Genomic DNA, 14,135 nt, shown 5'->3' on the forward strand with positions numbered 1-14,135 from the left:
AAGATGCATGCAGAGGTAAGAATTAGCGATCTATCTGTGGGACAAAAGATAATTCTTGCATCCTCTTGAAAAGCAAATATATTACTGTCTAAATAGCTCTTTGCTAGTATAATTAGCCCTTTATGTAAATATTTCTTGGACTGTCTTGCATTTTTATGTTGATTCCTGTGTATCAAGTCAAATCAGCCATGGGAAATAATAGCATGCAAATTGGGTTGTGTTTTACTTTGTCACATTTATGGCTGGACGGCATAGGTGCTAAACTTCTGCAAATGCTGTGCCACTGCAGAGTTTTCTGCAAAATGGATCCTTGAGGCATTTTAGTCTCCTCTGTGGTTATGACGGTCACATTATGAACTGTCACAGACACTTCATAATTTGGGAGAAGTGCTGAAATATTGCTAATGAGTGTAACTTGTCCTTTATGGAAGCCCTACAGATAGAGCTGGAAAGACTCTGAAGAGCTGATCCATGCGTTTGATTGTCCTATGAGGAAGTGAGATGGGTATAATCGGGTTTTTAGAGCAAAAAGCAAATGCTGTCTGTTGGGTTTAACCCTAGCCAGCAACTGAAGTTCTATGCAGCCATTTGCCCACTCCCCCCCACCAGTGGGATGGGGAGGAGAATTGGGAAAAAGGTAAAACTAGTGAGTTGAGTGATTCAATAACTGAAGTAAATATAATAACAACAACAATTGTAATGAAAAGGAGAGAGAAGGAGAGAGGAAAAAACCCCAAAGGGAAAAGAACCAAAACCAAGTGATACACAATAGAATTGCTCACCACCTGCTTACTGATGCCCAGCCAGTGCCCCAGCAGTGATTGGTGGGCCCTGGCCAATGCCCCCGGTTTACATACTGAGCATGATGTTCTACGGTATGGAATATCCCTTTGGCTAGTTCGGATCAACTGTCCTGGCTCTGCTCCTTCCCAGCTTCTTGTGCACCTCCTCATTGGCACAATGTGGGAAACGGAAAAGTTCTTGACTTGGGGTATGCGTTACTTAGTAACAACTAACACATCAGTGTGTTATCAACATTGTTTTCATACTAAATCCAAAACACAGCACTGTACCAGCTACTGAGAAGAAAATTAACTATCCCAGCCAAAACCAGGACAGTGTCTTTGTGCATATCCTCACCTGTAGCCTCACTACCTGCTTTGAAAGCTACACCTGTGCTTTTAAATGTGGCTGATGTGATTGGAGAGGTGTATTCTTGTTGTCAGATACGGGGTCAATTTTCTTTCAAAAGCTAAACCAGACAGAAGTTGGATCATTTTGAGAGGCTCTGCTTAGATAGGAAACTTCTGCTGATAGGGAGTCTCTGAAATTAAATACACACCTAATTTTCCTGAAATGAGCCTGAAACCAATTGGAAGCACAGCAACAAATCTTTCTATCTGAAAGTCAAAAGTCACAACAGTATTTACAAAAAGCTCCGCTTTCTGCATTGTTCGTTTCCAAAAGGTGGTTTCATAATACTTCCCTGAGAGGAAGCTAAGCTGAGTTACTGGTGTCACACAGACAAACAAGGTAAGCTTTATGACTTCTGGCTTTTATTTTCTTGATCATGTGTTGAAAGCAAGTTTTCTCCTTTTGCCCACCTTTGCAGAGGCTTGAGGTAAAACTAAGTAAATAAAACCCAATGTATTGCCTTCGTTTATGACCAATACTGATAATCCTAGACTGAGTTGCTTTTAAGGATGTAATCAAAACCAAGAAGGGATTAAGTGGGATTCAGAAACACAAGGCTTTTTTCCTTGAGTGAATTTAACCCTTTTGAAGGGGATGTGTCATTGTCATTACAGTAAGTTTACAAGTGCAGTGAGCAAGGAAGAGCTGGGAAATAGAAGTGAGGGATGCAAATGCAATCTGAAGGACTCAGTTTCCAGAGTGTGGGGTTTTGAGGTTTTGGGGGTTTGTTTGGCAGGGGGGAGGTGGCGGGTTTGGTTTTTTATATGTATTGTATGAATGGGATAGTACTATACCTCTAATATATGTCTGGACTGACTGGTGCAAGTAATGTTTTTTTGGTGAAGTGATTTTTTGTTTCTATAATAGCAACAGAATAAAAGCATTGAAATGAAGTTGCTTAGGTCTTGGACACTAAAACCTAAGGATTTTTCGTGAGGCTTTGTGGCTGGTATCTTGAAAAGCATTCACCATCTTCTGAAACACAACATAAAAAAATAGATACCTTCCATGTAATCAGCCAGTCTGTAACAAATGGACAGGAGTGAGCCACAGTCCTGCTCTTCATTCATTTCCCCCATTCCAGGTTTTTAAAGATATTGTGTCTTGTGAGTGATGCGTTCAGAACTGCTCAGCCCCGGGTAGGAGGATGCTTTGTGTTGCTCAGTGTAGATCTCAGCCTGTTACTGACTAATGGCATCAAATTCAGGGATGTCTGCTTTGTTTCAAGCCAAAATGTTGTCGACTAAGTGCATTTTCTTGTAGCTGATGGTGGGATTGGTACGGTGAGATCCCCAGATTAGGGACTGGATCCTGCAGGCTTCTCTGGGTGAACTCATGACTGGAGGGGATGGTCCTGGGTATGAGGGGCAGGGGGCCTGGAGACCTCCATGTTGTGTCCTCTGCCAAGAGGACAGCTTCCATAAAGCAGCAGCAATTCAACAAATAATAGCTTCCAGTAACTGCACTTTTAAAGGCAAAGCATTAATGGATGCTTGACAAAAGTGGGAAATTTCACCCATTTTCTAACCATATCTTTGTCCAGGGGTGCATCCTGCCTGCACGCGTATGCTCAAAGAGAGCAATTATTTGTGTGTGTTGTAAAGCTTCTCTCTCTATGTGGCAGTGGACAAAAGGGCGATGGTAGCCCTCTGTTTACTTGTTATTACTGTGTATTTTACAGGTTCCCTCAGGCAATATATGGTAATTGCCTTGCTGCTAGAACAGGTTCAGCAGCATGAAAATGAATATGTCATTACCCTAATTAATCCATCCACAAGGAATTTTAGAATGGCATTAATCATTTTGCATCTGTCCTACAAAACTGTGGCAGTACAGGTTCAAGACGGAGATTATGCACCTGGATTGGGTTGCCGTTCCCTCACTGTGGCATGCATGGTGACAGCTCCAAGGGCACCAGAGGAGCCTGGCACTGCCAGGAGGGTAGAGGACTTGCAGGGGATCACCTCTAGTCCTAGAGCAGGTAATATATAGGTTAAAACATAGATTGAGTCAGGTGTATTTTCTCAATAATCAATATTATGCTTAAATATGTCCTGGGGCACTGTACCCTTAATGCTAAATCTTTTAAAAACAAAAGCAAAAAGAAACCCTGGAAAAATACCAAAAGTACTTCAAAGCAATTTTCTGTTAACTCTTTTGAAATCAAATTGAAGCTGTAAGCTAACTTCTCTAAGAAGTTACCCAGTCATCATTTGACCACCCATCCTTGGCAGTCAGAGCAAAGACTTGCACCAGGCAGGGATTCTGTTCTTGTCTGATTTGTTCATCCTGCATTTTCATAATCTAATTCTTCACTTTGGCCCTGAGGCAAAGAAACCTTTGGATTCTCCCTTCTGAAATCTCCTGCAACAAGGTGCCCCCAGAGAGCATTGTTCACACTGATCTTGTCTGCTGAGGGCAGAGGCATGAAAGCCCTTAAAAATGTCAGTTCCCTCCTGGTGTTAGGCAGCACCTTTCCTGACAGGCCTGGCTCCAGCTGTCTTAGGGATCTTACACCTTGGGATGTTCAAAGGCTTAGAAAGAAATACGGAAGCAAGACAAGATCCCGTGGTCTGTGACGGCGCTTCTGTAAATCTGGTGCGTGGAAATGACAGTGGAGCTTTGGGCATTTGGCTCATGGATGTGGTCTGCAGAAGCATGCTCAGCAGTGAAACAGTACCCCTGCTTTGGTGTGGTTATGCTTGTGGTCCCAGCCTGAAAGCTGGGCCAGAAATTTGGAAAACAGGGTTTAAAACTTTGTTTGTGATCCAGTGAATTTAGGCCTGGTTCATACAGTAGTAGCATGGTACAGATGAAATCCAAAATTGAAGTGTCTGTGCCTCAGCAGGAGGGGAGAGCAAAGGAGCAAATGACAGGCCAGAAGTTACACAAAATTATGTGGGACAAAGAGCGTTCATGGGGGTTTGGCTGCCCTTGAGCCTTAACTTGGGTCTCCTCTGCAGTCTGCATAATAGACAGACCCCCTTGTTCCTTCAGTGAAATCTCTGCACAGCCACCATGGAGGCTTCCACACTTGAGGGTGCGCTCAGCTCTCAGAAACCTAATCTCCCTGTTTGTATGGCTTCTTAATTTCATAAAATGCTTTTGTACATGGAATGTTCTGATGCGTTTAGTTCTCACGTTACTGATCGTAATTCACTGCCGACCTCTGAAAGACTGTAGCCCCCCTGCCATCCTGAATAGCACTGTGCAGAGGCCCCTTTTGTTATCTTTGCAGTGGTTTCCCATGCAGCAAATTTCAATAACTAAGCAGGCATCTTGGTTATTCATAACTCTTAATGCCATTAATCTCACTTGCAATTTAGATTAAGCAGTGACCTTAGCAATTTAACAGTGATCAATGGGGGTGGGGTGGGGGGCACTTTCTTATTTTTATTTCTACTTCTATTTTGAAACCCATTTTAGTGTTCATTTCCTGTGAACTGCAGCGTCCATCCTGCTTGCATCATCACTGGTCACTCCACTTTTCTTTGACTTAGCAGATGGAAATACTCTGTCGGTGTGCTCAGGCTTAAAATCCTGAGACATTGTGCTTTTTCATGAACAGTGTACCAATGCAAATAAAGCACTTGCACTGCGTTAATCTAGATAAATGGTGGAGTAAACAATGTGTTTATCAAAGTATTTGATCTATAAGAATAAGTTAAATCTGTGAAGCTTTACACCTAGTGTCTCCTCATGTTATTTTGTGGTGTATGATTTTATATCATGGTAACACAGGTAGGGCTGTGTTATGCCAGGAAATGTACAGAGGCAATTGAACTAATTACTTCTATTTTTCTTAAAGAGTATATTGAGAAATATTGCACTGATTTAACACTCGCTGATTATTTTAATGCTCAAATTTCATTTACACTCTCCAGTCATGAATCAGTACCCCACTCTAAGCCCATTAAAAAACCCCTAAAAAAACCCAGCTACAAAAAAAACCAAAACCCCAAAACCAACAGGACTGGTTTCAACCTGAAGGTCTGCCATTCTTACTTTAGGGCTGAATTTCTGATTTCTCTCTCTTGGAATGGGATTAACTTAGAGATAACTGGATCTTTGAAGGATGGTGATGAATGTGTCTTTAAATTGCTAATTATAGACTATAATCATATATTAATTATACTGTGGACATGAACTGGACTACATGCCTATTACTAGGCACTACTGGCACGTAGGTGTTACAGTTCATGTTAATATTTTACTGTTTTTTTCCAGTAAACCAAAATGGGATACATTTGTTGCATGTGTGAGGTAACTTTTCATACTTGGTCTTTCAGTTGAAATAGCACAAAGTTGCCACATAAGTGAGAGAAGGAAAGAAACCTGCTTTTCTTCCACTGCTCTTTGCTACCTGGTAGCAGCAAATGGTCATTCCTTCCTTTGACAATTTGCATGACCCTGCAGGAGGAGGTTTTGCTTAGGTTCTCTCTTTGGGGTGTAACTTTTCAAAATAACAAAGAATTAGTTTTAAATGGTGGTCTGAATTGCACCTCTGGGGACAAAGAGATTGAAGGGCTTGGGTTGCTTTCTGTGCTTAGATGTGACTTTGTGAAGGATTTGATGACAGCACAAGCGTTACGTATTGCCACTGTCCCACTGTCCCTCTCCCACAGCGGTGCAGGAGTGCAGGCAGTGAGCTGGATCATGGAATGACTTGACTGGAAAAAAACCCACAAAATCAATGTGATCTTGCAAAGATTCCATCTGGCACATCTCTGAGCATAATGTAGGATTAGAGTTAACCAGATAAAGTGAAGAACCAAGGTGAAGGGTAACAAATGCTTTGTAGTGTTCAACGGCAGCTTTAGCAGCTCATTGCTTGAGGATGTCTTTTAAGTGATTCTTCTCAAGGCAAGTGGAAATTACAAGGTGGATCCTCTCTTGATCACTTTAGAGAGGGAGATAAGACTAAGGAGCACAAAAAAAAAAAAAAAAAAGGAAATTTTAGGTGTCCTAGGACTGAAAAAATGTGTAGTGAGTAAAGAAGCACAGAAATATACGTAACATGTCTAGAGCCATGTATTTTTGTGCAGCCTATAATGAAGAAAGCTTAAATTCTTCCAAGTCAAGATTCTACATTCAAGTCCAAGGTTCAGTTACAGCTTATCTTTTTTTGAAAGACCATCGCAGTCTGGACTCTTAAAATTATTAAATATGTTCCCTCCCCATTGAGGTAACTGCACTCACTGGTAGGAATTTGCATGTAATGGCTGATTTGATTTTGTTGTCCTAATTTTGGTTTCTGTCATTGTATCTTCTTGATGCAGTACTTGGTCAGAGCTGCCACTGCTTTTGAGCATGTAATTTCTCTTTGTGCAGGTGCCCTTGGGTATAATGGACTAAGCTCCTTCCTTTTCGGTCTGAAACATTTTCCTAAGGCACCAAGCAGCTCTCTTCTGGCCAGTCAATGAAGTATTGACACTAAACTGACAGCAGCACGTCCATCAGGATCTCACTAGTGTTACAGCTCATGTTCTTGTTTTACCAGTACTCCAGTTCACATTGCTGTAATTGAGCTGCTTGGATGGTTATTTTTCAAAGAGAAGAGTTAAACCCTGTCCCCTTTATAAGCAGGGGCTGCATAGAGGCGGTGAGCTGTCCTCGTGGTGAAGCTCTGAGCTGTGCCGTGAGCTGTGCACATGAACTGGGGTGAGAGGGAGGGGAAAAGGAGGGAATACCTTGTCTGTGGCACCCCTCAATAGACCAGAGCCTCCTGCTAATCTGGACGGTCCGTGCAAAGAGACCAGGGGCGTAGCTGGGCCCGAAAGGCTGAAGCCTTTGATCCTGCACTCTGTCCGTGAACATGTTAACCAAGACCTGCGATTTCTAGTGGAACTTGAATGTCTGTTGCATAGAAGTGTTGGAGAATGGGATAAAAACTTTCTCTACTATACAACTCTTGAAAGGACCATGCTGACTCAGAACAGGATTCAATGCAAGCCTTTTTTTACTGGGACTTTGTTTATTTGATAGATAAACATGTGAAACTTGAGGGAGTTGACACAGGCATTTTAAGTGTACTTACACTTCTTAGGAAGATGCCACAATATTCTTGTTTCTCCCTCCCCAACAGGGCAAACAGTGCCTGTGTTCTCCGTCTCGGCTTCCAGGTACCTGTTAGGGCTTTACTTTCTCAATATGGTGTTTGCCTTCCTAGGGAATTTTTTCCCCCAGTGTCTTCCTTTTCTCTGTAACAAATGAAATCCAGTAACAAGCTCTTATGATATTCAGTAGACCTATGTTCTGTAGTTCAGTAGAGCTACCACAGGCAAAACAGAAGCTGAGCTGTAACCTCAACTAATAAGATCTCTGAATACAGCCATGTAATTTTAGCCTGCTGGCTGGTACCATTTATTTCCCATATTGGATGGCAATACTGGAGTTATTAACCATTTCAAATCTACTGCCAGAGTGTACATGATGCTTTTCATACACTTTCTTCAAATTCTGTGGTTTACTTGCTTGGGAATGTTCCTGACAAGTGTTTACCTGACATTACGTTAAAATTTTGCACAATGGGTTGTGGTTTTATTTGGCTCTGCTGATTTGCTGTCATTAACAGAATTGTCCTGTTCATGGCATTTTGGTAATGTATGTTCATGTTTGTTTGGTAATGTTTGGTTCATGGCATCCTGGTAAATGTCTGGTGAACTAAATATTGCTGTAAAGGGACTAAAAAGCAGCCTGTGTTTTATAGACAGAAGAGGTGCAAACCTGTCAACTGACAGTGTCCTGTGTTTTCATCTCTTGCTCTGAGAGCTGCAGAGTTGTGACAGTGCCTGGGACGAGTCTGGTTCCTCATCTCCTATGCAGTGATGGCTGGAAATGACTGATTGGGCAGATTGGGCTGCCCAGGTAGCGAAAGCCTTCCTCTGGAAGCTGGCAAATACAGACGGTGTAATAAGCTGCCACTACCTTGACAAGAGAGCATCAGCGCTGGGCTCTGATGCAGAGCTTGGGAGTTAACCGTGTCTCAGGCACCCAGCCAGGCACCAGAAATTCTGAAGCTCAGTCTCCCAGTGAGGCAGTGCTGCTGCTTCTATGGGGGACTTGAGATGAGGGTTGAGCAATGAGACACTACTAGAAACAAGGGTTTGGCTTTCACCAGAAATGAAATAACCCCAAAATTGTAAGTTGCTTGGAAGTTTGTGGCTAAACAAAGTGCTGGCTCACTAGCTTTTCCCGTTAGTTTAAAAAAAAGAAACAAAACAGAGAAGGCACGTTTACTTTGATGCTGTTCATAAAACAGGATTTAATTTTAGGCAGTCTCTGGAAATGAAATGTGCTTCGTGTTCACTGAGCATCTTTGTTTCTTCTTATCCCAAGAACAATTTATTATGGGTCACCCAGAGAGACAGAACCTTGCACATGTACACAGCAGTCCTTGTTTCTGTAAAGTAAGCAAACCCCACTGGATTTTCCATCTTGCAAGCAGAGAAAAAAAAAACCCCCGAAGCTGTTTAAGGTGTGAGTCTAGTAAGGCCTCCACTGAAACATGAAAGCCATGCTGTAGTAGGTGTTTAGAACTTAGTCTCTTTTAATATTTCTGTTAAATTTATCTGATCCTTTTGACCTCTCTGCCCTGCACGTATCCACAATTGTTACATAGCTTCAAGTCATTTGTGTCCCTAGAGTTTAATTCTCAGTGTAGATGGTAGTGCAACTGATTTTTTTCTTCTTCAGTGATGCGATACATAACTTATATGGAGCATCTGTTATTTGCTAAAGATGGTGATGTGGAGAGTGACGGTGCGCAGCCCTTTCAGCTTGTTGAATTCCCAGTACCCCGATACCTCCATGGTGGCAAAAGAATAAGCTTATTTGTAGGGTTGGGAATGCTCTTTGCTTGGGCTTGTGCTTTCCGGGTTTAAAGATCCTCATCACAAATCACATCCATATTAGATGATGAGCATCCCCACAGTTCTCCACCTCATCGTCCAGCAAGGAAGGGGGTCTGTGCAGGCAGAAGCAAGGCAGTTAAGTGCACCGATCTGTTGGATGGAGCTGTGCTGAGTAGGGTCCGCTCCCACATTGGCTTGTTTACCTTGGCTGCTCATGATATTCTCCCTACGTTCCTCATGGAAGATTCCATTTTTGCAAGAGGGATGAGCTCATTTGTTTAAAAGGAAAAAAAAAAGAAGCAGCCGTTCTGCTTGTTAATCCTCTCTGCAATCATCCCAATATGCACAACTTGCCTGTTTTTAGAGGAAAATGTATGCATGGCATCCAGTGCACACGTGCATTTGCATTTCAAATCAGCTGAGTCAACACAATATAATGGTCCTGCCTGTAGGTCCTTAGGGAGCCACAGTAGCTGACAATGTGTGCTTAAAGGGAGGGTCTGCTTTTCTTCTTTTTTTTTTCTTTTTTTTTTTTTTTTTTTTTTTCCAAGCCAGTTTCAATAGCCAATAGTCCTGTGTTAGAGGCGCTTGCACCGTAGCTGTTTGGACCACTGATGTTTAGCAGATGATTAGCCTGTCACAGTGGCTGGGATTTGATTTTATTTTATAAATACTGTTCATCTGGACAAGAAAAGAAAAAACAACCCCAAAACTGGCAACAGTTCTGAGAAGAGAAGCTGCTGCTGAAGTGTTTCTGCTTGTGCTGCCACTGATGCAAGCAGCTGTTTCCATCTGCACTGCAGTATCGCAGCCTCTGCACAGTCAGAGCTCTCAGGGCTCCTTGCTGGTGGAATTACGGAGGAAGCTGGCCTTGCTCGTGTCTAGCTTCAACCCAAGGGCACGCTGAGGATGGGAGGGTCGCAGTCTCTGCAGCAGGCAGAGACAGGTAGCCTGAACCGGGAACCGTCAGAGGCCATGTAAGTGTGGATTCCCTTTGCTCTCCTCTTTTTTTTTTTTTTTTTTTTTTTTTTTTTTTTTTTTTTTCCCTCTGTGCTGCTGGGCCTGCAGCCCTTCTGCACTTAACCTGTGCGGCGCGTGAAGGAGCTGACTTTGCTGTCTGAGGCCTTTGTTTAATGCTAACTGTGTTCAGCTGGAGACATAGTTAAGGTGTTGCTGAATATTGCGTGTTATATTTTATAATGCTTTCCTAGTATGAAGACACCTGGCTTGGACTGACCGCCTTGATCTGTTTGTGTTGAGCACTAGCTGTGTACCATATGTTTTGTCTTTTTATGTTTTGGATGCATAATCAATCAAACACAATGACCATTTCCAGTGAACAAAAAACCAGCCCCTTCCCCCCTCCTAAACCCACCACCTCTGTGTTTTCTATTTAAAATGCACAGCGTGAGGCTGCATTTCACTGTTTTCTCAGAGCTTCTTTTTGCTTTTCTCTATACAGACACTATTTTTCAGGTCACATCACCCTTGTCAGCACCCGTCCCTGTCATGGTATTATATCCTCTGATGAATCATAAGCAAAGTGTCCTTAGATCTCTTCTCGCTGAAGGCCAACTCTGAAAGATTCGCTGGGGGGAGGGAGGGAGGAAAAAGCGAACAATTAGTGCTTGTTCAGAACAAGTTACTGCTTTTTCAGTTGGCTAAATCATATATGAAAGTGCACAAATATGTATGTGCCTGCAGAAATAGCAGAGTCATTTCCCATCTGTAAATAGGATTTTGTCATTTATTGGTTGAGGATTTACTAGCTTACTTAGGCAACAGTCTTTTCTCCCTAACCCTCCACCCCAAACTACTAAGCTATCATGCTAGAGCATGGACCTTACCTCTGAATGGATTTTAGAAGAATTGCCTTGTCTCCTATTGTCATTTCAGTTACATAAATCACATTTATCTAACACGTCTGAACACAGAGTTAATTTCTGATAGTGTAAGTTTTAAGTATTTATCCACTAGGGCTAGTCTATAAACTAGCTTCAGATAGGTCTCTTAAATTTTTTTTAAATGTAATGTCTGCTTGTTAACGTAGATCTGATTATAGTTGAGACATCATTTGTACGTTTGAGATAAGTGCTTCAGAGTCATTGGGGAATGGTGACTGATAGTTTTGCCTCTATAATAGGCCTTACAAGTAGGTATATGCTCCGTATTGTCATATTCCAGTATATCAGCAGATAGCTTTGCTTGCTACTGTCTTGTTATATTTGTAAGATACAGGCCTAACAGCATTTCTGCATCCTTTGTTCCTTTGATGTATAGCTTCACCAATTAAAATCTTTTTTCTATATGCTTCTATCTTACATAGTACTGACATTCCTATATACAGCATCTATTTTAGTAATACGGTGGAATAAACTGATGCCTCATTGTCTTTAAAGTCCTGTAAATTACATTTTCATCTGCACAGATTGGTGTTGATTTTTAGCAGTGATCCAAGGAGTAGGTAATAAAAGAGATGTAGCTAAAGGAGGGTTCAGTGGTTTTTATCTCCATTTTTCACAGCTTTTTAAGAATACATTCTGTTGAAGAACATATCGATCAAGGTATATATATGTATAGATTTTGGGGGCACATGAATAAATTATATTGTCATCTCTTTCAGTGACACCTTTTCTATATAAGTATACTAACCTTTTGCAGTGAGTCATTCCTGTGGGGTTTTGGTATGATCTTTTAAGGCCCAGCGTAATCAACAGATACACTTTTAGCACAGGCATCATTCAGGAACTGTTGATGTCCTTTGGAAGAGTTTGTGAAAGATATTACTAGTCTTGTATTAAACAAATCACTGTAAGAATGTGCCATTTTCTTCACTCCAACTAAGTAGTCTCTACAATGAGGTAAGAATGGAGGGGTTTCTTTATCCTTCAGAGAGTACGGGTCTGTTTTCCAAAAACAAGAAGGTCCTCGTAGGATATCATGGTAATCAGTTCTGGTCTGAGGTTTTGACTTTATAACCTAATCACTGTAACTTTTACCAGTGCTTTTTTAATGATGTTACATTTAACTTACTTTGCACACACAAGCAAATTCCTTAATGGCAGTTACTGTTCAGAGGCAAAAACATCTGGCCATGTCCCAGGCAAGTTGGGTAACTGCCCATACAGTTACAGCATCCCAGAAATCACCATTCTAGCCTTCAGCAGAGGCCGCCTGCCTGGTGGAGACAGCTTCTTAACAAAGGGAAAGCAGGGCTGGGTTTGGATGCCCTGAGTTCATTAGAGGGGTGTAAATCAGAAATCATTACAGGAATAGATTTCTGTTAGCATCAAGAAAGTACAGAGAGAACAAATTCTTTAAGTAGCTGCTGGTTTAGGAGTTCCTCCAAAGTGTCCTATAATGGACTTCTTTGCTGAACACTAGGGAAAGTCATAGAAAGGAATTAATGGTAGAATTGATGCTGGAAAGGGGTCTAGGTTAAGATTTTAGAGTGTATCAATGACTAAGTATGCTCTCTTTGCATGTGTATGCCAAATTCCAAATTTTAATGTAAATTTGTTTCAGCCAGGATAAAAGTATTTGTAATAAACCCCATATTGATACTGACAGTCTGGGGTATTCTGTTGTTCATTGTGGACTGTTAGCGACTCAGCCACTGGCAGTTGGCAACTGTCCTTTTATTTAAAGAAAAAAAGAAAAGTCAATTTTGAATGATAAAAAAGGGAAAGCCCAAGGGAAGCCCGTGACAATAAAAGTTAACAGCAGATAAAAGTAGTGTGGTTCAGACCTTGCTGTTGACATTATAAGCACTGTCATGTGCTTTGCAAATTGCAGCAGGCACCCTGGTGGTCACAGATTTAGCTAAATCAAGTGCACATTTCAATCAGATAATAGGACTGACTCGGTTGAAATAAAAGCAAATGACAGTATGATGATGTTTAGTGTGCGTGAAATTGTTCAGGTGCATACATGCTCACATCTGGTGCACTTGTGACTGTTTCCTTGCATGCACTGTTTGTGCTACGCAGAGCCACCAGTTTTGTCCTGCTGAGGATGTGAACAGAATTCAGCTTGCCAAGTGCTATCACCTATATATCAGTGTTTTTCTTTTTAGTAGCAATATATTTCTATCTCTTGGAAATACTTTTTAAGTATTTGAAAGCTGGAAATGTTGCTAGGTTTTCAAGTGTTGGTAGCTTTTCACCAGATGTCATCTCTGAATGAATAAATTTTTTTTCTCTGGTGGAAAGGGTTCCTTTCTCCTGAACATGAACCACACCTTCCTTTTGTGGAGCATTATGTTTGCTGTCCTTGCAGCAACTGGGCAGGATTTACATTCAGTGCCCATTTCTTCATCAGCCAGAGGGCTGATGATGTGTTATTTCCTCCCATCAGGAGCTCTATGCTGCATCTCTAACATTTTCATCCCTTGCCAATCCAAGAGGAAAATGACTGAAGACTGAGCCAGCTCCTACTGAAGTTGATGGTGAAATGCCCACTGACTTCAGTGGGAGCTGGATCAGGCTCCAAGAAAGAAATTGAATGTTACTGATCGTTGGTAGCAGGCCAAGATGCTGGTGCCCTTGTGCGTTGTTTTTCAATATTTCTTCTGCTCCATGGTCTTTTCATTTGTTGTTTGATTGCTGGAAAGACTCAGAGAAATTTAAACTGGGTTAACTCCACCTTGTGCATGAGATGTGAGCAGCTGTTCTGTGTGTGCATGTGTGTGCACACATGTATATATAAAAGTTATTTGTGCATACGTACAAAACTGCAGCCCTTGCTTGCTACCAAGTTTTTTACTTTTCTATCTCCCAGACCTAAAGGTCTGAATCATTCTTAAAAGTCTGAAAGAAACCAGGCTGGTAAAATATTTGCGTAGTTTTATATGCTCATACATAGGAAAGTCATGTTGATGTATATATACATGGAAGAGTGGGAGATATATATATATATATAAATATATATAAATAATTGGAAATAATGTGGACCTTGGGAGGATGGGAGGCTTCTGTTACTGAATTGGTGTTTCGTCTGAGTTAATCCCTTGACAGATAGTACTGCCTATTGTCAGCATTCTACGTAAATTTGTTTTCTTCTTCCTCTTATTGACAGTCATCAGTAAGT

General features: G+C 41.5%; 1 protein-coding gene across 4 annotated transcripts in view; it reads left to right on the plus strand.

Moving 5' to 3' along the window:
• TACC2 (transforming acidic coiled-coil containing protein 2) overlaps positions 1-14,135 on the plus strand; it is a 129,567-nt gene that overhangs the window by 56,901 nt on the left and 58,531 nt on the right. Inside the window, exon 1 of one of the 4 annotated variants that reach the window (XM_055720124.1) lies at positions 9,656-10,024. The exons of the other annotated variants lie outside the window; for them this stretch is intronic. Coding sequence (XP_055576099.1) covers positions 9,957-10,024 — 68 coding nt within the window. The 5' untranslated portion in view covers positions 9,656-9,956. Of the gene's footprint in view, positions 1-9,655; positions 10,025-14,135 lie in introns of those variants that run through there. 4 annotated transcript variants of the gene reach the window in all.

The sequence above is a fragment of the Falco cherrug genome, chromosome 9 (assembly GCF_023634085.1).
Source record: "Falco cherrug isolate bFalChe1 chromosome 9, bFalChe1.pri, whole genome shotgun sequence".
Lineage (NCBI taxonomy): Eukaryota > Metazoa > Chordata > Aves > Falconiformes > Falconidae > Falco > Falco cherrug.